Below are 24918 nucleotides of genomic sequence, written 5' to 3'. Positions count from 1 at the left end.
ATTTTAGCCAAATTTTGGGTATTTAAAAAAAAATTGAGTCATTGCAACAAATCTTTTTCATTTTGGAGAAATTTCAAGTAATTTTGGAGAAATTCCTGTCATTTTTGACCAATATGTTATGATCAACATGTTGATTATTCTCATAGTAGTTTAACAAAACAGGAAAAATCTGCTTGGAAAATTAAAATGTAAATTTTCACTTTAAGTCTGTATTATCTCAGAGAATGGTGTCAGATTGGGGCTTGATAGCTGCAGATATTAAATATTGATTGATTTTGATCACTTTTGGACAAACAAACCAGACCAGGACGTGTTTACAGGCGATGTCCTGCCTGTTTTTGTTCAGTCTGTCTGTAATAAAACCGCGAAGCCGTCAGGTTTGATGCTCCAGGTGCTCCTGTTACCTGTAAACATCTCCAAATGTGAGCTGAACACTTCCTGCTCTTCGTCTTTGTGCTGCTGCTTCGGTTTCCTGCAGGAATCCCTCGACTGTCTGAGCACATAAACTCTGTTTGTTTTTCCCGAGTGTTGAAGAAGTTCCTGCTGCAGCTGTAAACTGGATAATGAGTTCTGCTGCTGTTTGTCTGTTTACTGCTGAAAGTTTAATCGAACAAACCGACTGGACGGAGTAAAACCTCTGAAAGGATCAGCTCAGAGTTTTCTCCACTGCAGTCTGGAAATGAAGACGCTTCTGTCCTTTAAATGCAGAAAATAGCATTTTTAATGGGTATAAGTAGTGTGGGGCAAAGTTTGAGTAATTTTGGACAAAATTTGAGTCACTTTGGACAAAGTTTGAATCGTTTTGGACAAAGTTTGAGTCATTTTGGATAAAGGTTGTCATTTTGGATGAAGTTTGAGTCATTTTGAAGAAAGTTTGAGTCATTTTGAAGAAAGTTTGATAATTTTGAAGAAAGTTTGATCATTTTGAACAAAATTTGAATCATTTTGGACAAAGTTTGAATAGTTTTGGACAAAGTTTGAGTCATTTTGGACAAAATTTGAGTCATTTTGGATAAAGGTTGTCATTTTGGATGAAGTTTGAGTCATTTTGAAGAAAGTTTGATCATTTTGAAGAAAATTTGAATCATTTTGAAGAAAGTTTGATCATTTTGAAGAAAATTTGAATCATTTTGAACAAAATTTGAGTAATTTTGGGCAAAGTTTGACCCATTTTGAACAAAGTTTAATTAGTTTCTGAGAAAATTTGGGTTATTTTTTGACAGTTGAACAAGATTTGAATCATTTCTGTCAACGTTAATGTTGTTTTGGACTAAGTTTGAGTCAACTTGGACAATTCTTTTATCATTCTGGGCAACTTTTGAGTCACTATAAAGCCAGAATATTCCGTCTTCTGGGTGTCTTATGATTCAATGCACTAATTAAGCAGTTAGGATTACATTTCACTGGAACATTCTGCTGAACTGAGGCTGAACTGAGGCTAAACTGAGGCGGGACTGAGGCTGTGATTCCTGTTTTCACACAAACATCCTGCAGGATCGTGAAGCTGTGAGCTGGCGGTTCTGTTTTTGACTCTGAAATGAAAACGAGACCAGGAGGACTGCAGCTGGAGGATAAGAACTGTAGTATTATGTTGTACTGTTGTATTATTGTGTAGTATCACCGCGTGTCCGCCTGTTATGTAACTGACTCTTTTGTTATTCTTTCAGTCAGTCAGAGGTCACATGACCGAGTGGCGGTGATGTCACTGCATGCATCACTTCCTCGGTTGTGTCCATAAACAGTGGTGGCGCTTCAGGTTTATAGAAATAAGTTCTGCTGTTTTACCTTTAATTTACCTGGAAAAGGTCGAGTCACTGTTTTTATATGCAGTAGATTAAATAATTCAAAGACCTTTGCAGTGAGAAATAAATGAAACTCAATCTGACACAATTTTAGCTCATTCTGAACCAATTTTGAGTCATTATGACAAATACTACGGTAGTTTGGGCAAAGTTTAAGTAGCTTTGGATAAATTCTTGTCATTTTGTGCATGTATTATGTCAGTTTAGACAAATTCTAAGTAATTTTAGATACAATTTGTGTAATTTTTGATCAAATTCTTGTCATTTTCTGACAAGTATGATATTCTAGGCAAATTCTATGTCATTTTGGACACATTTAGAGTGTTTTTGGGGAAACTCTTGTCATTTTGGACAAGTGATTTTTGTACATTTTTTGGGCATTTTGAAAATTTTTGAGTCACAACAAATATGAAGTCATTTTGGACAAATTTCAAATAATTTTGGATCCATTCTTGTCGTTTTTGACAAATATGTTATTGTAGGCAAGTTTTAGAGTTGTTTTGGACACAAATTGAGTAGTTTTTGGGAAATTCTTGCCGTTTTAGATGAGTATTATATCATTTTAGGCAAATTTTCAATAATTTTAGACACATTTTGAGTGTTTTTTTAGACATTTTTTGACATTTGAAGTCATTTTGGACAGTTTTGAGTAATTTCGGCAAATTCTTGTCATTTTAGACACATTTTCAGTATTTTTAGACATTTTTGCAGTATTTTCATGCAAATTCTTCGCATTTTGGGGAATATTTGAAGTCACTCAGGACAGTTTTGAGTCCTGTTTCTGTTTTATGTGCTAAAACCAGACTGCAGATGCTCTTTTTGTCCTGTTCAGAGTCCGTCTGTCTGACTCTGAGCTCTGATTGTGACTCTGAAGAACATTTGGATGGCGGCGCTGAGAGGAATTCACAGCTCAGTAATTTGGGTCAGGACGGTGGTGAGATGCTGAAAGCAAAAGGAAAAGTTGTTTTCCTGAGAAAGGGTCTAGATCTGCAGTGCGAGGCTCAGCGGGACGCCTCAGCTGAGACTTTCATTCTCCCCTTCCTCCGACTCGGAGGAGCTATTGTCCGGCAGAACGGCAGCGGTGATGTCATGGCGGTGGAATGTGAAGCAGCACCTTCGATTTGCAACTCGACTCCAGTTTCAGCTCAAACAGGGAAGCAGCCTGGAGAGGAATTCATCGACGGTTCTAACTGGAACCACAAATATTTAGATCTACTGAGAACCTTATAGAGAGAGGCTCCTTAAAAAAGCAAGATTTTAGATAGAGGTTCTCTAAAAAACAACATTTTGGACAAACACTCTTTAAAAAGCAATGTTTTAGACAGAAGCTCCTTAAAAAAATCAACACTTTAGATAGAGGTTCTTTAAAAAAAACATTTTAGACAGAAACTCTTTAAAAAAACAACATTTTAGGGATAAGTTCTTTAAAAAGTATCGTTTTAGACAAAGGTTCTTTACAAAACAACATTTTAGACAGAAGTTCTTTAAAAAAAACAACATTTTAGGCATACATTCTTTAAAAAGTAACGTTTTAGACAAAGGTTCTTTAAAAAACAAGATGTTTTAGTTCATTTCAGAGACATTAAGTTGTTCTGGTCACATATTTTGGGGATTTTGAAGCAGTAAAGTGGAGCTCTCTGTGGTTTCTTCCTCATCTTATCTCTGTTGGTGTAAGTGGAGTTTTGAAGCCTGAGGGTGTAGCTGAATGATGGAAGTCCGTCTGGGAGGAAGAGTCCATTATGAACACAGGAAGTGAGCTGAGGTCACTTCCTGCAGAACAATATGTGGAGATTTTGTCCAGAGAGGAAGAACAAACTCCACCCTGAACTCTGAACAATAGCTGGAGATATAGCTTGAGTCTGAAACTGCCTCATGGTGGAGGCAATAAAGCTTTTTATTGTGTAATAAAATTATAAATAAATAAAATTAACAATTTGTAATTATAATCTTAAGTGTTTAATTGCACTGATTTTACATTTGTCTTTAAGGTCAGTTCATTAAATTTTATAGGAGCCAATGGGAGCTAATGAGCTAACAGGAGCTAAAGGTAGCTAATATGAGCTAAATGGAGATAATGAGCTAACAGGAGCTAATGGGATCTAATAGAAGTTAACAGGAGCAATGGGAGCTAAAAGGAGCTGACGAGCGAACAGGGGCTAAGTTTAACTAATATGAGCTAATAGGAGCTAACAGGAACTTAATGGCACTGATGAGCTAACAGAAGCTAATGGGAGCTAACAGGAGTTAATTGGAGCTGACAGAAGCTAACATTAGTTAATGAAAGCTAAAGGAAACTAACAGAAGCTATTACGAACTACCATGGGCTAATGATTGAGGGGGCGGCATGGCTCAGTGGGTAGAGTGGCCGTCTTGCAACCAGAGGGTTGCTGGTTCAATCCTTGGCCCATAGCTCATGTAAAGGTGTCCCTGAGCAAGACAGCAAACCCCTAACTGGTCCTGATGGGTCGTGGTTAGTGCCTTGCATGGCAGCTTCCACCATCAGTGTGTGAATGGGTTTATTGTTTATTGTTTATTAGGATCCCCATTAGCTCCCACAAGTGGTTGCTAATGGGTTCATTGTTTATTCTTTATTAGGATCTCTATTAGCTCCCACAAGTGGTTGCTAGTCTTCCTGGGGTTTTTACCATTTAATGATATCTAATAAGAGCTAATGGGTGCTAACAGGAGCTAATAGAGGCTAATAGAAGTTAGCAGGAGCTATTGTGGCTAATGAGAGCTAATAAGAGCTAGCACAGGCTAGTACTTGAACTTGTTTTATGGCTCTTATCCAGGTTGTTTTCTCCTGACCAGATCCTTGCTTGTGCTGTATCTACTCTCAGATAAGTCACTTTAGCTAACTTGGAAGCTAACAGTTTAACCGTAGATTTTAACCATATTTCTACGTTTTTTTTGTTTGTTTTTACACATGTAAATATCCTTCAATAAACATTGAAAACCCAAAATACACATCGGGTAAAATAACAGCTAGAAACTGTATTTTAACCATAGAGAGTTACTGTATTTTAATAAGATTGTTATTTTCTGTTATTTTACAGTAGCTTTTGGTGCCTGAATATTACTGTGTTTTATTGCAGTTTGTATAATCAAATTAACACCAAAACAAAGAAAAAATAAAGCCGCAGTCAGTCAGATCTACTTATTAAACAGTCATTAACATGTTGCTGCTGTAGTCTGGATGTTTGTTGCCAACAGCAGCCAGAATAATCTAATTTGTTATGACTTTTAACTTACTGATGAACATACAGATGTGAATGAGAACAGAATCAACTGCAGGTTCGCTTTTTCACTGTGACTGTTAGAATGTTGTGTTTGCTCAGAGTCAACAGATTGTAAAAAGCAGAATGTTTCAGTGTTGATCCAGCTGGAAGCTTCACATTCTGCTGGGAAATGCTGGTCGGGTTTCAGGGGGCTAACAGGAGACTGTCCTTAATAAATACATCCAACCAGGGCTAACAGGAGCTAACAGAAGAAGACAGATAATGAATACATCCAACCATAGGGCTAACAGGAGCTAACAGGAGCTAACAGGGGAAGATTATTAAAGAAGCCAACCACAGGGCTAACAGAGGCTAACAGAGGCTAACAGGAGCTAACAGAGGGTTACAGGAGCTAACAGAGGCTAACAGGAGCTAGGAGGGAAAGATAGTTAATGAATACATCCAATCATAGGGCTAACAGGAGCTAACAGGAGAAGATAGTTAATGAATACATCCACCCACAGGGGCTAACAGGAGCTAACAGAGGCGAACAGAGGGTAACAGGAGCTAACAGAGGGTAACAGGAGCTAGGAGGGAAAGATAGTTAATGAATACATCCAATCATAGGGCTAACAGGAGCTAACAGGAGAAGATAGTTAATGAATACATCCAACCACAGGGCTAACAGAGGCTAACAGGAGCTAGGAGAGAAAGATAGTTAATGAATACATCCAACCACAGGGCTAACAGAAGCTAACAGGAGCTAACAGAGGTGCCAGGTTTAAATTATTTTTTAAACTCCTTTTGGGTAATTTTGGAGAAATTTAGGACACGTTTTGAGTCAGCTCCGAAAAATTTTTGGTCACACTGGCCGACTTTTGAGCCATTGTGAACCATTTTTAGTATTTTGGACAAAGTTTGAGTGGATTGGACAAATATCTGGGTCATTTAAATTTTTGTTGAATCATTTTATGGTAAATTTTGAGTCCTTTTGATCAGCTGTGTGTATTTTCCTTGTTTTTGTCTCATTTTGAACCATGTTGAGTCAGTCTGGACAGTTGGTTCTGACAAGTTTTCAATCTTGTGAAAATTTAAATTACTTTGAATAATGGGCAGTACCGAACCTTTTCTGGACCCTTTTAAATGATTTTGGAGACATTTTGGACCAATTTAACAGAGTTCAGAGGTTCTGCTGTTTCTGACTGTTGTATTGAGTTTGTTCCTGAAAGAAAAGAGAGTTTTCAGTTTTAAACGTTCGTCTCTTGAACACTTTGGAACTGAAAGTCGTGCGAGGCGTCGCCTGCAGACGTATAATCACAGCTTGATACTGGCAGTGGCCAGCTAATTTTAGTGTTTTTACGGCAGATTCTCTTTCAGACTGCTTTAACCTGAACCCAGACCAGGACTCTCAGATTTGCAGACTGCTGCAGAAAACCTCGTCGTCGTCTCACTGCATTCTTGTGGCGACGGATTCGTCAAACTTTCTCTCAGCTGAAATTATAAAAAGAATCGGCTGCAGGAGCTGGAGGAGGCTGCAGCTCCGCCTCACTCCATAAACAGCCGTAAAAATAACCCAACAAATGTGCAACAGATGAAGAGTCTACTGCTGGGGGTGAAATGGACAGTGGATCGTCCACATGCATGGTTCTGGTCACATTAGACGAGCCTGAAACCTGAAAACCTGCAAGTTGTTGTAGATCCAACAGCTGAAGGAGTTCTGGTTCAAAGTGCTGCTGAACCTTTAGCGAATTCAGGAAACATGATGCCATTGTTTGTCATTTGGGACCCAAAGCTTAGTTGAGTAGAATAGATTCTCTGAATTTTGAGAATTTTGTCTTTTTCCAGACCTGAAACAACCTGTAAGGTCATTTTAAAGGTTTAATATCTCCAGAAATAAAACTATCAGCTATGAAAAAAATATGTTTTAGTTTTGATAAATTAAAGTGACTGAATGGATCCAACAGAGTTTAATTACTGGACCTTCAAAATGGAAAAAAGTAAAAGAAATCTTTAGACTAGGCTGGTAAACTTCATGTAAGTGTGTATATATTGATCGATCCATATTTCTACTAAAATACAGTCTTTTGTTGACATTTCACCAACTTTTGAGGCTCTAACATCAGTAGAGTTTGATCAATGCCAAATAGTATCAGCTAAGGTTCCAGATTCTTGTTATTTTGACTTGAAATCTGATCAAAGTGACTCAAAATTTGTTCAAAATACGATAAAGGTTCTCCAAGTTGATGAAAAATTCTCCCAAAATAGTCAATAATGAATAATTATTGGACCTTGAAAATAGAATAAAGTGTAATGTGTTCAATCCAGACTGGTGTTCTGTCTCCATAAAGTTCTTGTGTGTCTGTATATTTGGATGAATCTACAGTATTTCTACTGAAATACAGTCTTTGTTGAACATTTCACCAACTTTTGAGGCTCTAAATCAGTAGAATCTGATGTGTGGAAAGTTTGACCAGACAAGGTTCCAGTTTTTAGATATGTAGACTAAATGCTGACGTGCTGAGGTGCAGGACTTTGTATTGAAGTGAAAAAATGAACCAACAGTGTGGAAAAATTATATGCAATTGGTGCAAATTTTTACAATTTTTGTCAGATTTTAACCGATTCTAGACAAACTTCTGTGTGTGGGCAACTTTTGAGATATTTTGGACAAAGTGTGAGTCTATTTTTTTTACTGTTTTTTGAGTCATTTTGGACAAATTGTTCTCAGTTTTGACAAATTTAGAGCCCGTTTGAAATGGTTTTGTGATTGTGGACACTTCCTGAGTCGCGTCTGACAGATTTGGAGTCATGTACAAGTTTTAAATGTCATTTTGGACAAGGTATAAGTCATATTTGACATGTTTTTGTCATTTTGGAGGTGTTTTAAGTAGTTTGGAACAAATTTAGATTCATTTCAGGCAAGGTTTTGTCATTTTGAACAGATTTTAAGCCCTTCGTGACGACATTGCCGTTACAAACGAGTCGACGGTGAAGAAAGAGGTCCAGGAACGGCTCAGAGTTCAGAGGGTTGATCAGTGTTCAAGGATCAGATCAGATTTGTTTCTGAATCTGATCCAAAATCTGTGAAGAATTCAGCAGCGGAGTCTGTTTCACTGCTGCTGATTTATTCCATTAATTATAGAATCCAGGTCATTATCAAAGCTCCGCTGTGTTTCCCGGAGGAGCAGCAGAGATCTTCAAACAGGCTCCCTTTAAAGAGGTCGCTGTCTGGTGTAAAGTCTCTGCTGGCCGAAGTTTAACCTGCGACACCGAACCTTCAGTAGAACCTGATAAATAAACCTGATAAACCTGTAACAAGCTGGTCTGACCTCATTCTTATTCTCAGAACTGTTTTTTTTAAACGATGCAGTAAAAACAACAAAGTGAAGCTTCTTCTCCTCAGAGTGAATTTATCCAGCAGCATCACTGAGAGAAGAAAACATCCTAACAGGGAACCTGATTCGTATTCTGTAACAGAAATAACAGCGGTTTATTTCTCCTTTAGCCCTCTGAACAGTTTCCTCTTGTCTAAGAACTCAAAAATGTCTACTGGCAGACAGTTGGACCAATATTGAGTCATTTGCAACAGATTTATAGTAATTTTAAACATATTATGGGCACATTTTTAGTCATTTTCAAAACCTTTTTGTCCAAATTTTGAGTCATTTTAGACAAATGTTAGTGATTTTGAATAGTTTGAACAATCTTTTGGGTCATTTCAAGCTAATTTTGTACTATTTTTGAGACATTTTGACTCAATTTGAACATATTTTAGTCATTCTAAACAAATCTTTAGTTACTTTATCCAAATTTTTTGTCATTTTGTGCAACGTTTAAATCATTTTGAACAAAATTTTCGTGATTTAGTAATTCTGAAGTAATTTGGGGATAATTTTGTACTATTTTTAAATCATTCTGACAATTTCTGAGTCATTTTACAAAATATTTTGTCATTGTGGACAAAAGTTAAGTCCTTATCGACAGATTTTGAGTCATTTCAGACCCGTTTAACAAATTTTGGACAAATTTAGAGCCATTTTTTACAGTTTTGTTTTGTCATTTTGGACACATTCTGATTAATTTTAAGCAGATTTTAAGCATTTCTGGATGAACTTAACATTTTAGACTAAATTTAAGTCATTTTGGACAAATTTTGAGACACGTTTTGTAAAATCTTGGACTGGTTATGAGCCGTTGTGGCCAAAGTTTGATTCATTTTGGATAAATTCATTCAGTGTATTTTTGGCAAATTTAAAAATGAGACTTAATGAAGTGACTTAAATGAAACAGAACAATTTTAAGTTTAGATGTGACTAAATCTTCAGACAGAACTGTGCATCTCACATGATACATTCAAGGACCATCGTAAAGTTGAAAACCTGCTGATTCTTTCTGTTTTTACTGTTTGTGACTGATTGTTGGTTTAACTTTTACAACAAAATGGTTTTTTGGTGAGTTTCAGGTTCTTCAATCCACCAATTACTTACATCTGTAGAACAGTTATGTGACGATCGGCGTCTGCCTGTCTGTCTGTCTGTCTGTCTGTCTGTCTGTCTGTCTGTAACATTACTCTAAAACAGACCAACGGATTTGAATGAAATTTTCAGGGAAGGTCAGAAATGACACAAGGACCAGGTGATTAGATTTTGGCAGTGATGCTGCTTATAGTCTGGATCCACGACTTTGTTAAGAATGTCTGTGTCATGGCGAGATAGCGGCACAGCGTCACTGTAACATGACAAGTGAACACTGTATCAGATCCATAGACTGTATATATAATGGACGTAGCATCTGGCTCCAGAATTGAAGCCAACCCGGAAGTGTCAAAAACTTGCAATATCACGCCGTCCACTAGGGTTAGCTCCAAAAAGCTTTTTCTCCATAGACCCCAATTCATTTTTGGAAAAAATAAAATTTGATAGACTGATGTTCTACAGCTCAGGATTTTTTCCCCGTTAGTTTTCATGGTCAAAATGAGAGATCAGGTGGCCGATCTCAAAATAAATCAATACTGAATTTTCAATAAATCGTTAAAGTTGGCGGAGCCAGGGGGCGTGGCTATACTTGATAGACAGCAACAGAAGCCTCTGCGGTAAAATGTGGGCGGGATAAGAGAGTCCTCAGCCAATCCTGCCCCTAGTTGCTCTCCGGTCCAGTCTGTTTGATGACGCTTTTTACGTCACTGGCTCCAAAAAAATCCAAAACGGCGACCAGGAAGTAGCAAAATCCGGGCTTCATTTTCTCGGCGTTGAAACCAACGGGTGATGTCACGGTTAGTTTACGCCTGATCAGATCACATGAGAGCGACCTTACTACAAATCCACCGTTGTGGATTTATCAGGACTTATCTGTTGAAAATGATACAAGGAACAATTCATTAAATTGTGGGGTGTTTCCTAGTCCCATCAGTTTCCGCCACCCGCTACATATTTAGGTCACGTGATTCAGTATCCGTACATGACGACGTACACATGCATAACACACGCCTGTGCTCAACACAAATTCATTTTGTTTGTGGGTACATCTGTATTAAATGGTGACATGTGAAGTCTTTAAACCCCTCCCTGTCTCTGAGGACTACATTACCCATGAGCCTCAGCAGCTGAGTGTTGATCAGCTGTTTGTTCTGCTTGTTTCTGGGTTGATTCTGCTGCAGACTTCAGACTTTGACTTTGTGTTTCGGTGTTTTTTTTTCCAGAGCTGCTCGGCTCCACAAAGAGGCTCAATGTCAACTTCCAGGACTGTGATGGGTGAGTGAAGAAATCTGAACCGTTAACACTGTTAAAAGTGTAAAAAATAAAACAGAAAACACTGTAAAAACCAGTGGAGTTAAATCAAAGCTGTCTCTCAGAGTCTCTTCTCTTTAGTTAAACCTTCAACACAGGCTGGTTTTTGCCTTCTCACTGTCTCCTTTCATTTGCCTTTACAGTAAATCCGAGTCATTTTAGACTGTTTTTTTCACTGTGGAGCATTTTAATGTTATTTTGAACATTTTTTTGTTATTTTTGTGCAAATGTGGAATAATTAAGAGCAGATTTCTATTATGATGCTCAGACAAAATCAATTTGGGCAATTTTTAAAAACATTTTGGTCAAGATTTGGGTCGTTTTATACAAACACGAAACAGTTTTTACTATTTAGGACACATTCTGAAACTTTTAACTGTGATTTTTGGCACTTTGGTCACATTTTAAGCAATTTTGGACACATCCAATCATTTTGGGAAAATTTTTTGCACAATGTGATTTTTTTTGGTAATTTTTAACAAATTTTGAATCATTTTGAGTTAATTTTCTGTCAGTTTGCTAATTTTATTTGTTTTACACCAGTTTTGAGCCATTCTGGACAATCTTATAATCAATTTGGGCAATTTTTTTGAAAAAATTTGATCAAGTTCTGAGTAATTCTACACAAATTTTCTTTGCTTTTGACTGTTTTAAAATAATTTTGGAGAAGTTGTTCTTGTTTTGGACACACTTTAAGTAATTTTGATCACGTTATGAGTTGTTTTGCACAAGTTGTGTTTGTTTTGGGAACATTTTTGAGTCATTTTGAAAATGATTGTGTTAGTTTGGTTAGTTTAGGGCAGGTTCTGAGTAGTTCAGCACCAGTTGGATAATTTTACTGGTTTCTTCTTTTGATTTTGGACCATTCTTTGGTCATCCTGGACAATTTAGAGTCACTTCGGATGCATTATTGTCAAATCTTTTGACATTCTAAACAGATCTCGAGTCTTCTCCTGTGTTTGTTTGCAGTTTTTCAGTCATTTGAAGTTCATCAAACAGCTTCTCGGCGTCTAGGCGGGAACAAAACTCAAAGAGAGTCTGAGAGGCCAGAGGTCAGAGGTCAGGGGTCAGGAGTGTTTACAAAGAGCTTGATGACTTCATGCAGCTGACAGACGGCTCTGAAGAACCACAAACGTCTGCTCTGATGTTTTGTCTTTTAAAACGGAATTATTTATCTCATTAAAAGACAAAAAACAGAAGCAGTCACTGAGAAGTTATTGAGACTTTCTGATCATTTCTGACTAATTGGAAGGCTGTAGTTGGCACATTCTGAGTTATTTTTGAGGATTTCTTCGTCTTAATAGACAAATTAAGGTTCAAAGCAGCAAAATGTCACAAACTTAACTGCAGTTATTGAACAAAATTCAAATATTAACACGATTCATCAACAGTGGAAAGTACATTTACTCAGGTACTAAGTTCAATTATTAAACACCTTATTTTCATTTTATGTTCACAGACGTCCCTGAAATTAAGTAATTTTAAACCCGTTTTTTGTTGTTTTTGAATTTTTTTTCTTATTTGACATATTTTTCTTTGTATTTTATAATTTTCAGTATATTTTTTACATTTGGTTCATTTTGGTTTTTTATGAGTAACTTCTGACAATTTTTAAAATAATTCTGAAAAGAAGTTACATTTTTAGTAGTATTTTGTCTGTCTAGACTTATTTTTGTTGTTGCTGGATACCATTTTGACACTTTCTCACTAATTTGGAAGGCTGTAGCTGGCACATTTTGAATTATTTTTGATCATTTCTTTGTCTTCATCGACTAATTTTGGTCTTTTGAGTCATTTTGTACGATTTTATTTTATAATTTTGGACAGATTTTGAGTTGTTCTTGATTATTTGTTGTCTTTTTTTTATTAATCTTCAGGTAAATTTTGACATGTTTGTGTTATTTTGGACAATTTTGAATCACTGTGGAGAATTTAGCCATTTTCCCCATTTTTTTGTTTTGGGTCATTTTCAACAGATTTTGTGTCCATTTACACCCAGTTTGGAGAACTTACAGTTGTCTTGACCACGTTTTGAGCAATTTCAAACAAATTTTAGACAAATTTTTAGTCATTTTTGAGAATTTTTGCTTAAGTTTTAGGGATCCTTTGATTGAACTTGACAATTGGACATCTTTTGAGATAGCTTAGACTGTCTAGAACTAAAATTTTGAACTCTTCTTTTGCAAATTTCTCAGATTTTTAATCCATTTAAACACATTGAGGAATTAAGAGTCGTCTCAGTTTTTATTATTTTATTGTTAATCTTGTTGTTTATGCTTATGTACAGCACCTTGGTCAACTGTGGTCGTTTTTAAAGGTGCTTTATAAATAAATTTAATTTGATTTGGGCTCAATATGAACAAACTCATAGATTGTAGCCAAATCTTTAGTAATTTTTGACCATTTTTATGTAGTTTTAGATGCATTGTGGACATGTATTGGCATAGTTTGGACTGAGTCTGTGTGATTTTTACCACTTAAAAGTCATTTTAGAAGTGTTTTGGTCGGTTTTCAACAAAGTTTATGCTCCTTTAGATCCAGTTTGGAGAATGTATCGTCATCTTGGACACATTTTGTGGAACTTTAAACAAATTTGAGACATTGCTGCCACATCTTTTGTCATTTCTGAACATTTTTACCTAGTTTTGGACACATTTTCAATCATTATAGGAAGATCTTGAGTAGATTTGACCATTTCTGAGTCATTTCGGAGACATTTTGTATCGTTACACTGACGTATGACCTGATCAGCTGCAGATGAAGTTAAGTTTCTGTTTTGTGTTTGACTTGTTGAAACAGCGTCTGATATGAAGAACATGACCTGAGGTGATGTTTCACCAAACAGAAAGAATTCGGCTCTGATCTGCCAGAACTGAAGACGTTTCTTGGGGGCTCAGATAGTTTTCAGATGAATCATGTCAGTGTTCAGATCGATGGTTCCTTCTGCTACTTTTTCACAGATTTTGGACTCTTCCTTAATTTTGAGCTGGTTTTCAGTCATTTTGGACACTTTTTGCTCATTGTGGACTGGTTTGCACAAACTCTGGACAGATTTTGAGTCAGTTTGCGCTTGTTTTAATTGTTTTTGGATACATTTTCATTCATTTTTTTCACATGCTTTGGACACTTTCCCTCATTTTTGACACCTTTTCACTCACTCTAGTCAAATTTTGAGTGCTTTTGGACATCATTTTATTCATTGCAGACACCTTTTCACAAATTTTGAATGCTTTCAATCATTATGAACACTTTTCCACTAATTTGAGACACATTTCCCTCATTATGGACAGGTTTTCACAAACTCTGGACCGGTTTTGAGTCATTTTGCGCTCGCTTAAAGTGTTTCTGGACACCCTGCCATTCATTTTTATGTGTTTTTCTGAGATTTTGGACACTTTCCTTCAATTTGGACTCTGTTTGACTCATTTCGGACAGGTTGTGAGTCATTTTGATCAACTTTTGAGGAATTTCGGACCCCCTTTCATCCATTTTGGACAAATTTTTGCACGTTTTAGTCAAGTTTTGAATGTTTTTGGACACCTTTTAATTAATTATGGACACCTTTTCACAGATTTTGGGCAATTTCTTTTGATTTTGGCGCTTTTTCACTCATATTGGACATTTTTTCTGTTCATTTCTGACGTCTCCTGCTGGTTTATGTTTGTTTCTATGGAGATCTGAGCAGGAATGAAGCTGAAACCATTGTGATCATGTGGTGTGTTTTTAGGCAGCCGGCTGCTTCCACTGAGTGTTTTTACTGAAGTCTAAAAACAGTTGGAGCAAAAAAACAAACCAGCAGAACTGAACTCTGACTGTAAATGTTGAAAGAAACGAGTTTATTCCAGTTTATCTCGTAAAAACGATGCTGTGAACGTGAAAACTGAAGCTCTGATGTTTTACAGTGGCTCCTTTTTATGGCTCTATTTGTGTTTATCAGAACTTTACTGCTTCTTCAGATGTTTAACGTGGGGGAAAGTCGTCCAAAGACTAGTGATTGTCCAAAGTGGCTCAGAAATTGTCCACAATGACTAAAATCTTTTCAAAATGCCTTGAAACTTAAAAGCTGAAGCATTAGACGTAAGCAATCTGAGCTGGTCAATGTCCACTCAGATGTTTTCAGAAGGTAAAAATGGAAACAGAACAACATAAAGACAACGACATGATTTTTGTTCTTTCGGATGATTTTTGGATGATTTTTGAGCAATTTTTCACGCATTTTGGAGAAGGCCTGAATTGTTTTGAACCAATTTCTGTCATGTTGCACAAGATCTGAGGATTTTCAATGTTTTTTTTGCCATTTTGTGCACATTTCAAGTAGTTCTGGTCACATTTTAAGTAATTTTTGGCACCTTTTCATTTATGTTGGACACTTTTGTTCATTCTGGACAGATTTCAACTGATTTCAGGCAAAGCTTTGAGTGATTTTGGTGAAGTGATTTTGATCACTTTTTTTTTGTTCCTTTGGATACTTTTTGCACTCATTTCACTAGGGCTGGACCTGAATATCCGAATATCGTTCGCTACGGCGGTATCCGGATATTAATTTTGGTATCCGAATATTCAGTTTAACTGGAGACAAAACAAAGGCAAAATTTGAACCCGGGACACCAGACGAACGGATCCGAATATTCGGACCGTCTCCGCCACAAGCTCCCCCCTCCCCCATCGGACGTTACGGGGTGGAACAAATATTCCGATATTCGTCTTTAATAGGGCCCGAATATTCGGAGGCCAGAAACCACTATTCGGGACAGCCTACATTTGAACCAACCTCCCCTCAACATTTTTCTGCTGCAAAAGCTTTGAGACAGAAACTGAATCTATCTGTCGGTCCGCCCATCTGTCCATCTACGTGGCAGCATTTTAGAAAATAATCCTTGGAAAAATATGTCCACCATGAGTGAAAAGTTGTCCAAAAAGGAAAAGCATTTGGTTGAAAATCACAAAAACCTTTCCCAGATGACTCAGAACTTGTACAAATTTAATGAATCTTGGTCCAAAATAACTCAAAACTTTGATAAAACTAGTGAAAAATTGAACCCAGAAAGACTCAGAAATTGTCTAAAATGACTTGAAAGTTGTCGGAAAACCACAAAAAAAATTTCCAAAATGACTTAAAACTTGTACAAAATGAGTGAAGCTTGGTCCAAAATAACATGTTTTGTCAAAAATGACCTTCAGAAAACTAGTGGAAAATGAACCCAAAATGACTCAGAAATCCTAAGTGACTTGAAAGTTGTCAGAAATTTACAATCACTGTTTGTGAAGATGCAGACTATTGATGTGGATGTTATTTAGAGTTTTGGCCCTTTTACTTATACATATTTATTTATATATTTTCTGTATTTTTTTAATTGTTATTGTCTTTAATTTCATGAAACTACCAGTAAATTGTCCAAAAAAAAATCTGTGGTTAAAACATGAATTTCTTAAATCTGAAGCTCTAAGGCTCAGAAATGATGGAAAAAGTCCATTAAAATATGATAAATGAGGACCCACCTCTATGTATTTAAAGATCTTGGAACTCTGCAAATACTCACACTGTGCAGGTAAAACTTTGATCGTTAAGATCAGCTGGTATTGATCAGGTGTCTTCACGTGAAGCTTTTCTATCGATCAGGATGAAGCAGCGTCTTGGTCTTCCTCCGCTGACCTCCTCTCTGGTGGTCCATTACTGCTGCAGCCGCCGGCGGCCACATGAATGGATTCGCTCACGTTATGCAACAGAGCAGCACTAAAACCTCCGGAGTCTTTGTTCCTGGACGTAGTGAAGCATCGCATGTGGCCTTCAGCGGCGTTTCCTCCTCACTGCTTCATCCTGAACACGTGCCGAAGCGCAAAGAAAAGAGAATAACGTGGATTTACTGCAGGAACAGAATCCAGCATTTAGGCTCAGAAAACTGGGAAAGAGTCTCAATCTGAGTATATTCATATTTTAGAACTGAAGAAATTACACATTCTGTTCAATTAGAATTCATTTGCTGTAAAATCACAGAAACAATATTTGTTTTTGACCATTTTTGCATAATTTTACAATAATTTGACAATTTTATGACTAACTTCCGACAATTTTTAAAGTAAATTTGAAAAGAAATTTGATTTTTGGTAATATTTTGTCTTTCAAATATTAACACCATTCACCCACAGATACTACATTCAGTATTAAATGCCTTATTTTCATTTTATGTTCATGGACATCCCTGAAGTCATTTTGAACAAAGTTTGAGTTGTTTTGGGATTTTTCTTCTTTTCTGACATATTCGTCTTTGTTTTTGTCCATTTTTTTTTTTTTTTTTTACATATTTAGGCCATTTTGGACCCTTTTTACTTAACATAGAACAATTTTATGAGTAACTGGACATTTTTTAAAGTAAATTTGTAAAGATATTTAGTTTTTTTAGTATTTTAACTTTCTAGTCTCATGTTTTTTGCTGGATACCATTTGAGATTTTTTTAGCTTTTCTCACTAATGTGGAAGGTTGTAGTCGACACGTTTTTGTGATTTTTGATTATTTCTTTGTCTCGATGGACTAATTTTCATCTTTTGAGTCATTTTTGGATGATTTTGGGTTATTCTTGATTATTTGTTGTCTTTTTAAAAAAATATTGGGTAATTTTTGACAAGTTTATGTTTTTTGGACAATTTTGAATCACCATTTTTTTGGGTCATTTTCAACAATTTTTTGTCCATTTAAACCCAGTTTGGAGAACTTAGAGTCATTTTGGACACATTTTGAATAATTTTAAACGAATTTTAGCCATTGTGGCCAAATTTTTAGTAATTTTTAAAAATATTTGCCTTGTTTTGGACACATTTTGGGGGGATTTTGATTGAATTTGACAGCTTCTGGGTCGTTTTGGACACCTTTTGAGACAGCTTAGACTGTCTAGAACTAGAATTTTGAACTCTTCTTTTTACAGTTATAGATAATTTGCTGTAAAATCCCAGAAAAAAATCAAAAAAATTTACAGTCTACATGTAGACTGTAAGAAGATCTTATTGTCCACGTCAAAATCTGTATTTTTACAAGCATTTGTTCTTTTAAGGCAATTAACTGTAAAATTAAAGTTGAACTAGATTTCAGTCAGATTATTTAATTAATAATTTAAAAAGTGTGCATACAACCTCAGAGAGGAGAGTTAGACTGTTGTCTTCAAGTGTTTCCACGTGTTCCAGGTGTTTTCAGGTTACCTGTAGCTGCAGGTCCTCATGTCTGACTCACAGAAACATAATAACCTGAATCCGGCCTCGGCTTTGTTCAAACAGCAGCGAGTCCAGACAGACTGAGGCTGATTCAGGTTTTATTCAGACGGTCTGGTTTCTGGTTAAAGCTTTTATTTCCTGTAACGTGGAGTTTCTGATGTAGAACATGTGGAGCTTTAAAGTCACATTAAACAGTTCCCATCCATCCATTATCGACACACCGCTTAATCCTCATTGGGGTCGCAGGATTAAACAGTTTGTTCAACTCAGTTTCTGTTGAATATCTTCTGTGCAAAATCGCAAAGTTTGAGTCTTTTTGAACAAACTTTGAATCATTTTGGACAAATTTTAAATCATTTTGAACAATGTGTGAGTAATTTTTGGGGAATTTTAGGGAAATCGGGACTCCTTTTGAACATTTCTGAGTCACCCTGGACCAATTTTGAGTAATTGTAGACAATGTTTTATCATTTTAGACTTGATTAAGAGTTGAAATACTTTTGAAGACTTTTTTGGACAATGTTGGAGTTGTTTTAGGCTATTTTTTAATCATTTTAGACAAATTTTGCAAATTTGTGACTATTTTTTATGAGATTATAGACCAATTTTGAGTAATTTTTGATGCTTTATATTGATTTTACACACACTTTTTAATAATTCTGAGCAAATCTAAAGCCATTCTGACAGATTTTTGAGTAATTCTCGCCACATTTTTGGTCATTTTGTACTATTTTTCGATCTTCTAAGCATTCTGAGACTGAAGCTGTTGCCCCGTTTAAGTTCGATCACCATGGTTACAGGTATTATTCTCGCCTAGCGTTAGCATTAGCATTTATCACTGCGGCTACCTGTTTGCTGGTTTAAGTTAGTAAAACAGGTTGTCTTGTTCTTTGTCAATGAAGTTAACACTGTTAGTGAATACAGTAAATAAATCCATGTTGTCATTGTTATTCTGGTTGTGAAGCTTTGTGTTTGACTCACCAGTCTGCAGATAAAACTTCCTCCAACTTCTTCTTCTGTGGTAAAGCTGCATTTAGGTAAAGATGATTTTATTGGTATGTTTCTTTCGGACCACTGCAGGTTCTCAGCGCTGCATCATGCCGCCCTCACAGGAACCAGCGAGTTGCTGTCGGCGCTGCTGGAGGCTCAGGCCACTGTGGACATTAAGGACAGCAACGGTGAGTCAATATTTATTATCTTTATTATCACCGATAGAGACGGTTTTATACTGCTGGACTGTAGATTTGAAGCTAGTTTGGTTCTTCAACATCATTTACATGGTTCTGTTGAAGTTTAAAAGCTGTACATTTTATTTTAAAGCCTCGTGATCTCAGCAGGTTGTATGTTCCACATAATTATGGATTACTATGCAAAATTAAATGTTTTTGGCCTTTTAATCTAACTGTGCAGAAATTGTGTAAAGTCAGAGGGCATCACAGCTCAGTTCAACCTTAACCCAAACCTACAATAATTTTGAAAATTTGTAAAAGATTTTGAACACATTTGGAGTCATTTTGGAATGTTTCTGAGTTAATTTGGACCGAATTTTGAGTCAGTTTATGCAGGTTTCAAGTCACTTTACCACGTCTGATGTGTATTTGGGTTCATTGTCTTGTTGAAACGTCCAACAGTGTCCAAGATCAACCTTCTGCTGGTGATTTTAAGTTTTCCTGAAGAACATGGAGGTAATCCTCCTTCTTCATTGTTCCATTTACTTTGTGTAAAGCTCCAGTTCCACAGAGCATGATACTGCCACCTCCATGCTTGATTGTAGGTTTGGTGTTCTTGGGGTTAAAGGCCTCACCTTCTCTCCTCCAAACATATTTCTGCTCAGTTTTTTTTCCATCTGACCACAGAACTTTCCTCCAGAAGGCCTTTTCTGGAGAAACACTGATGATAAACATGGCCATTGTCACTTTGAGCTCCTCTGCATCATATTTGCAGCCTGTCCTGACTTAACCGGAGTGTTTTTTGCAGGAATGCGTCCGCTGCATTACGCTGCCTGGCAAGGAAAAGCTGAATCTGTGTTGATGCTGCTTCGGTCCGGAGCTTCGGTGAACGGAGTCTCTCTGGACGGTCACATCCCGCTTCATCTGGCTGCTCAGTACGGACACTTTGAAGTGGTGAGTCGATTTACTGCTGTCTGTCTGGTATTTGTGACCTTATAGTGATCTAAACAGTCTATTGTGCTCAATAAATGAAAATCTCTTTCTAAAAGTTAATTCAGTGCTAGAAACCTTGCCGTGGACAGATCAGTGCCGGGTTTGTTGTAGATTTGGGGTGATTATTGGTGACCCTGTTTCTGTGGATGTTCTGATAGATGAAACTCGGACGTTTTGTTTTTAATCCTGCCGTCAGATTTGGCTCCTTCTGTTGTCGGATGTTTTTTAGGTCGGATTAAGATGAATGTAGGTGAACCACGACAGAAACCCCCACCGAGAATCTGAAGCTCTGTTTTATTATTTAAATCCACGGAAAGCATAAATAATATGTGTTCTGATACACCACACCACATAAACAGATTTATTCGAGTAATTTCTCTAGATTTATAAAATGAACTTTGTTTTAACTGAACTGAACCCACTGTTATCGATCGATATGTAAAGTACTTGCAAGCAAATAATTCTCTATGGCTTTGTCATTAGACCATCAGCCAACAGACAGAATTAATTTCATTGCAGATTAATGATTACAGCATCTTCTAAAAGACATGAAAAGGTCTTTTAAAAATAAATGATTTTTAATAATTAAACATATTGAAATAAATATTTTGCAAGCTTTACATGAGATACACATGTTCTAAGTCAAAAGAATTACATAATGGTAGTGAGGTGCAGTAAGACCATTTTACACTACAGAATTACAGACTTTAAGAAAGCTTCCAGCAGATTATTCTACTGTACAAAATTACAGAAAGATGGTGAGGTACAGTCAGACATTTCTACACTACAGAATCACAGAATGAGTTTAGAACAGTCTCATTATCATTCTTTAATTCTGTAGTGTAGAACGGTCTGACTGCATCACACTACATTATTACAGAATGATAGTGATGTGCTGTTATACCATTCCACTAGCCTAACCGCGCTAGACCCATGCTCTGAAGACGCAAGGGTCTAGGCACACTCGACAGGGAGGGAGGCGGGCTAAAAGGTTGTCTATCAAATCACTCTGCAGCAATTGGGTAGGTATACAACCAATCGGCGCAATGAATAGGCTGAAGGAGTTCCTAGAGCGCCGGCGGATTGTGGCTAAGTCCCATTAGCTTCCCAACCAGCGGAGCCAACTGGTATATTAAGGATTTGCCATATCCTGTCGGCATAAGTCCAAATACGTCTTTCTTCTCAATGAAACACTTAAGTGCCGTCCTTTGTTTATCTTTCAAGTTGAATTTTAGCTTCAAATCTTTAAGGGCTGTGGCCAAAGCCGAGTCGAAAGATAACTGTTTATTGTGCGCCTGTTGTTTCTGTCAGAATCGTGTGCCTCTGTCGTCACTTAATTACGCCCGCCTTCTGACTCTACACTTCATGGTGATTGGTCCGGCCAGTTTTAGGAGATCCAGCCTCGAGCCTTATGGAGGGTAACTAGACCCACCCTGGCAGAGAATTAAATTCGTTGCCGTGGGTTGTCTAGCGCAGCGAGGCTACCATTCCACACTACAGAATCACAGAATTAAAGAAAGGTATTCTACTGTACAAAATTGCAAATGATAGTGAGGTGCAGTCAGACATTTCTACACTACAAAAACGCAGAATGATAGTGTAGAACAGTCTGTGGTGTAGAATGGTCTACACTACCATTCTGTAATTCTGTAGTGTACGATGATCTGACTGCATCACACAATCATTCTGTAATAATGTAGTGTGATGCCCTTAGACCATTCTACACTACAGAAATACTGAATCGGATCATTCTACACTGCAGAACTGGCAGGCTAAATGAGACAACCATCTGATTGTCTCTGTATCTTCTGGTTAAAAGTTGCGTCTCTGTTTGTGGTTTTCAGTCTGAGATGTTGCTGCAGCATCAGTCCAATCCTGCCTGGTCAACAAGGCCAAGAAGACTCCTCTGGATCTGGCCTGTGAGTTCGGACGAGTCAAGGTGAGCTTTAGTCATTTTTTAAATTTATTTCTGTGTGGACATGTACAGAGGAGGAAGTTATTAGAAACTTTACAGTTTGGTGTTCAGGACTGAACTTCGTCCTCTTAGTCGGACTCATTTTTTAACACTTAATATTCAGATGCAGGTTTTTAGTTTCTCCTTCTTTTTCTGTCTTCAGTTTGGCATAATTTGCTCAAAACGCCATGAAATTCTTTTCCTTCAGGTTTCCTTAATATGTTCAGTAAATATTTAAGGTTCTCTCCAAATCTTGGTTTAATACCAAGAATCCCTTAAAGTTAGTCCTGTTAGAGAATTTTTTGCGATGTCTGGTGAGGAAACACAGGAGGCGAACTCAGGAACACTCAGGAGACTCAGATGGCTGATGTAGAGAAAAATGCTTTACTGAATTCAGGAGAAATGATACAGCAAGGACCGCATATGCCGACAATGCCAGTATCAAATCTGAGGAGTCTGTCTGTCCTTGGAGGGAAAAGAGGCAGGATCTAACCTTGTTATTGTTGCTCTATCAGCAAATAGTTGTCTGTCTGAGCAGTTGGTGTGCTTCTGTGTGTCTTCAATTGGGGTCAAAGGTTGACCTTCTGTATGTTGGTGAAAATGACCTATTACTTACAATTTTTCCTTCACAAGTCCACAAACTAAAGTCAGAGAAAATCACTCAAGCTACGTCTGATTCTAAACTGCAACGTGATCTAGTTCCTGGATATCAGTTAAGAAAACACGACAGACTTCTTTACTTTGTTTTTGCTGATATTTCCTCCCACATTCATGATTTTCTGTTTGCTGTTATTTATAGATCTAACGTAATCATTTGTTTGTCTTCTTTGATTGGTTCTTCCAGAAACATCATCTTTTCCTTCTTTTTTTTCTGATTACTATTCAGAAAAGTCTTCCAGTTGCGCTTAATGATCTCAGAATTTTAGTACTATGTCTTGATTGTATCTTGGATATTGATTTTCCAGGTTGTTGCCCTGTTTTGTGCCATTTTTAAATATATTTTAGTTTTGTTTTACAGATTTACTGTGTCTGTTTACATCCTGTTTTCTCTTTCGCTTTTGTGTTGCTGTCATCTCAGCCTATAAAAAGAATGCAACTGTTAGAAGCTTTCCCTTTTTATTGCTTTTCAGCAATTAATCATGATCCATTTAGTTTTTTTTGGATAATAATTTATCAAATAATGATCAAAAATGTGAAGTGATTCCACAAATATTCACCTCCTTGCAGTCAGTATTTAGTAGATGCAGCTTTGATCCAGAGCATCTGGGATTTTACTAGTTGTTTTCTATAATTTAACAAACAGGGAAAATATGTAAAATAAACATTTTTACAGCGTGTGAAGCCATTTTCAGGGTTTAACATCTCCAGAAATATAACTCCCAACTGCCGCTTGATGAAATTTTGCATCATTTGAAATCACAAACCAGGATGCTGTTTCTAGATGCCACCACCACGCCATGTTTTCAGCTCAACAAACAGAAATAAAGGCTTAAATGAACATTTGAAACTTTGTTTTGAACCCTGTAAACCTGAAATATGTCTGGTTGTTCTGCAGCAGTCAAACTGAAAACTCTGAGCTGTTTACTGTAAAATAAATGACATCGTGTTCATTCAGACAGACGTCATGTTTCAGAGCTGAGGGTGGTTTCCTTAAAATGAGCCAAACATCTGGATTCGTTCAGAGTTCAGGGTCTCTGAGGTTTTATCTCATATCACCTGCAGCAGCTGTCTGCTGGCAGGATTTCAGTTTGACTCTATTTTGTCCTCTGCAGGGACTTTCCTAAGGGAACAATGAACATTTAGAGGAACACTGTGTTTCCACAACCACATGGATGGAGTTCTGATGGTTTTAACCAAAGTCAACATGATTTCTAACCAGCTTTGCTAATTAAAGCTGGATTTATTTAATATTATAGACATTTATATTCACTAAAAGGCCAGAAATAAGAAGAAAATGCACAGATTTGTGTTTTTTCTTTGCTGTGCGTAGATTGATTGTGCTTCCAGTCGCCCTCCAAATGTCTCCTCTTTAGTTTTACGTATTTCACTGAGGTTTGCGACATCTTTTCCTAGTTAGACAAGGTTCAGACAACATGCAATAAAACAACATGAGAGAGAATTTACATGGCAATTTGAAGAAGTCAGATTCAGCTCTAATAAAGTTGTGGGACATTTTAACCCTCTGAACTCATGAAAACATGAAGAAGGAGAGAGAAAAAGAAATGTTTTCCGTCAGTAGGACTCGATTAGAATGATGGAAATCAGAAATAAGTGTGATTATTAATTTTAGAAAAAATGAAAAAACCTAAAATCAACGCGTCCAACATTTTGTCCTCAGATCTTAAGATGCTGTAAATATTGTTGTCTCCACACACTGTAGTTAGTTGTTTATTATAGTTTGTGTTATTTTGGGACCAATGTTTTAGTCATTTTGTCTTGTTTTTGCTGTTTTGTGTTTCACTCATGTTGTTTTGTGTCTTATTTTTGTTTTTGTCTGCTATTTATCATTTTGTGTCTCTTTGTGGTTGTTTTGTGTCCTTATGCTGCAGTTGTGTTTCGATCTGAAATCCGTTAATTAATGTAAAGCTATGTGTTCTGGTGTCTCCAGGTGGCCCAGCTGCTGCTGAGCAGTAACATGGTGGTGGTGGCGTTGTTGGAAGGAGAGAGGAAAGAACCGACGGACTCGGCCTTCACGACACCTCTTCACCTGGCCGCTCGCAACGGACACAAAGACATCATACGGTGAGAAAACGTCGCATTTAACTTCCTGCAGCTCCTCCCGCAAACCTGCA

At 37.0% G+C, this 24918-nt stretch overlaps 1 protein-coding gene across 1 annotated transcript in view; it reads left to right on the top strand.

The window, feature by feature from the left end:
- The window catches only part of LOC110955118 (caskin-2-like), a 59826-nt gene that overhangs the window by 11085 nt on the left and 23823 nt on the right, over nt 1-24918 (top strand). Inside the window, 6 exon segments of the mRNA XM_051941423.1 lie at nt 10719-10770; nt 19091-19188; nt 19988-20133; nt 22017-22044; nt 22047-22111; nt 24735-24868. Of these exon segments, the coding sequence (XP_051797383.1) occupies nt 10719-10770; nt 19091-19188; nt 19988-20133; nt 22017-22044; nt 22047-22111; nt 24735-24868 (523 nt within the window).

Source organism: Acanthochromis polyacanthus, chromosome 21 (assembly GCF_021347895.1).
Source record: "Acanthochromis polyacanthus isolate Apoly-LR-REF ecotype Palm Island chromosome 21, KAUST_Apoly_ChrSc, whole genome shotgun sequence".
In the NCBI taxonomy this organism is placed as follows: Eukaryota; Metazoa; Chordata; class Actinopteri; family Pomacentridae; genus Acanthochromis; species Acanthochromis polyacanthus.
Note: the sequence above shows the minus strand (reverse complement) of the source record. Positions and strands in the feature narration are given on the sequence as shown.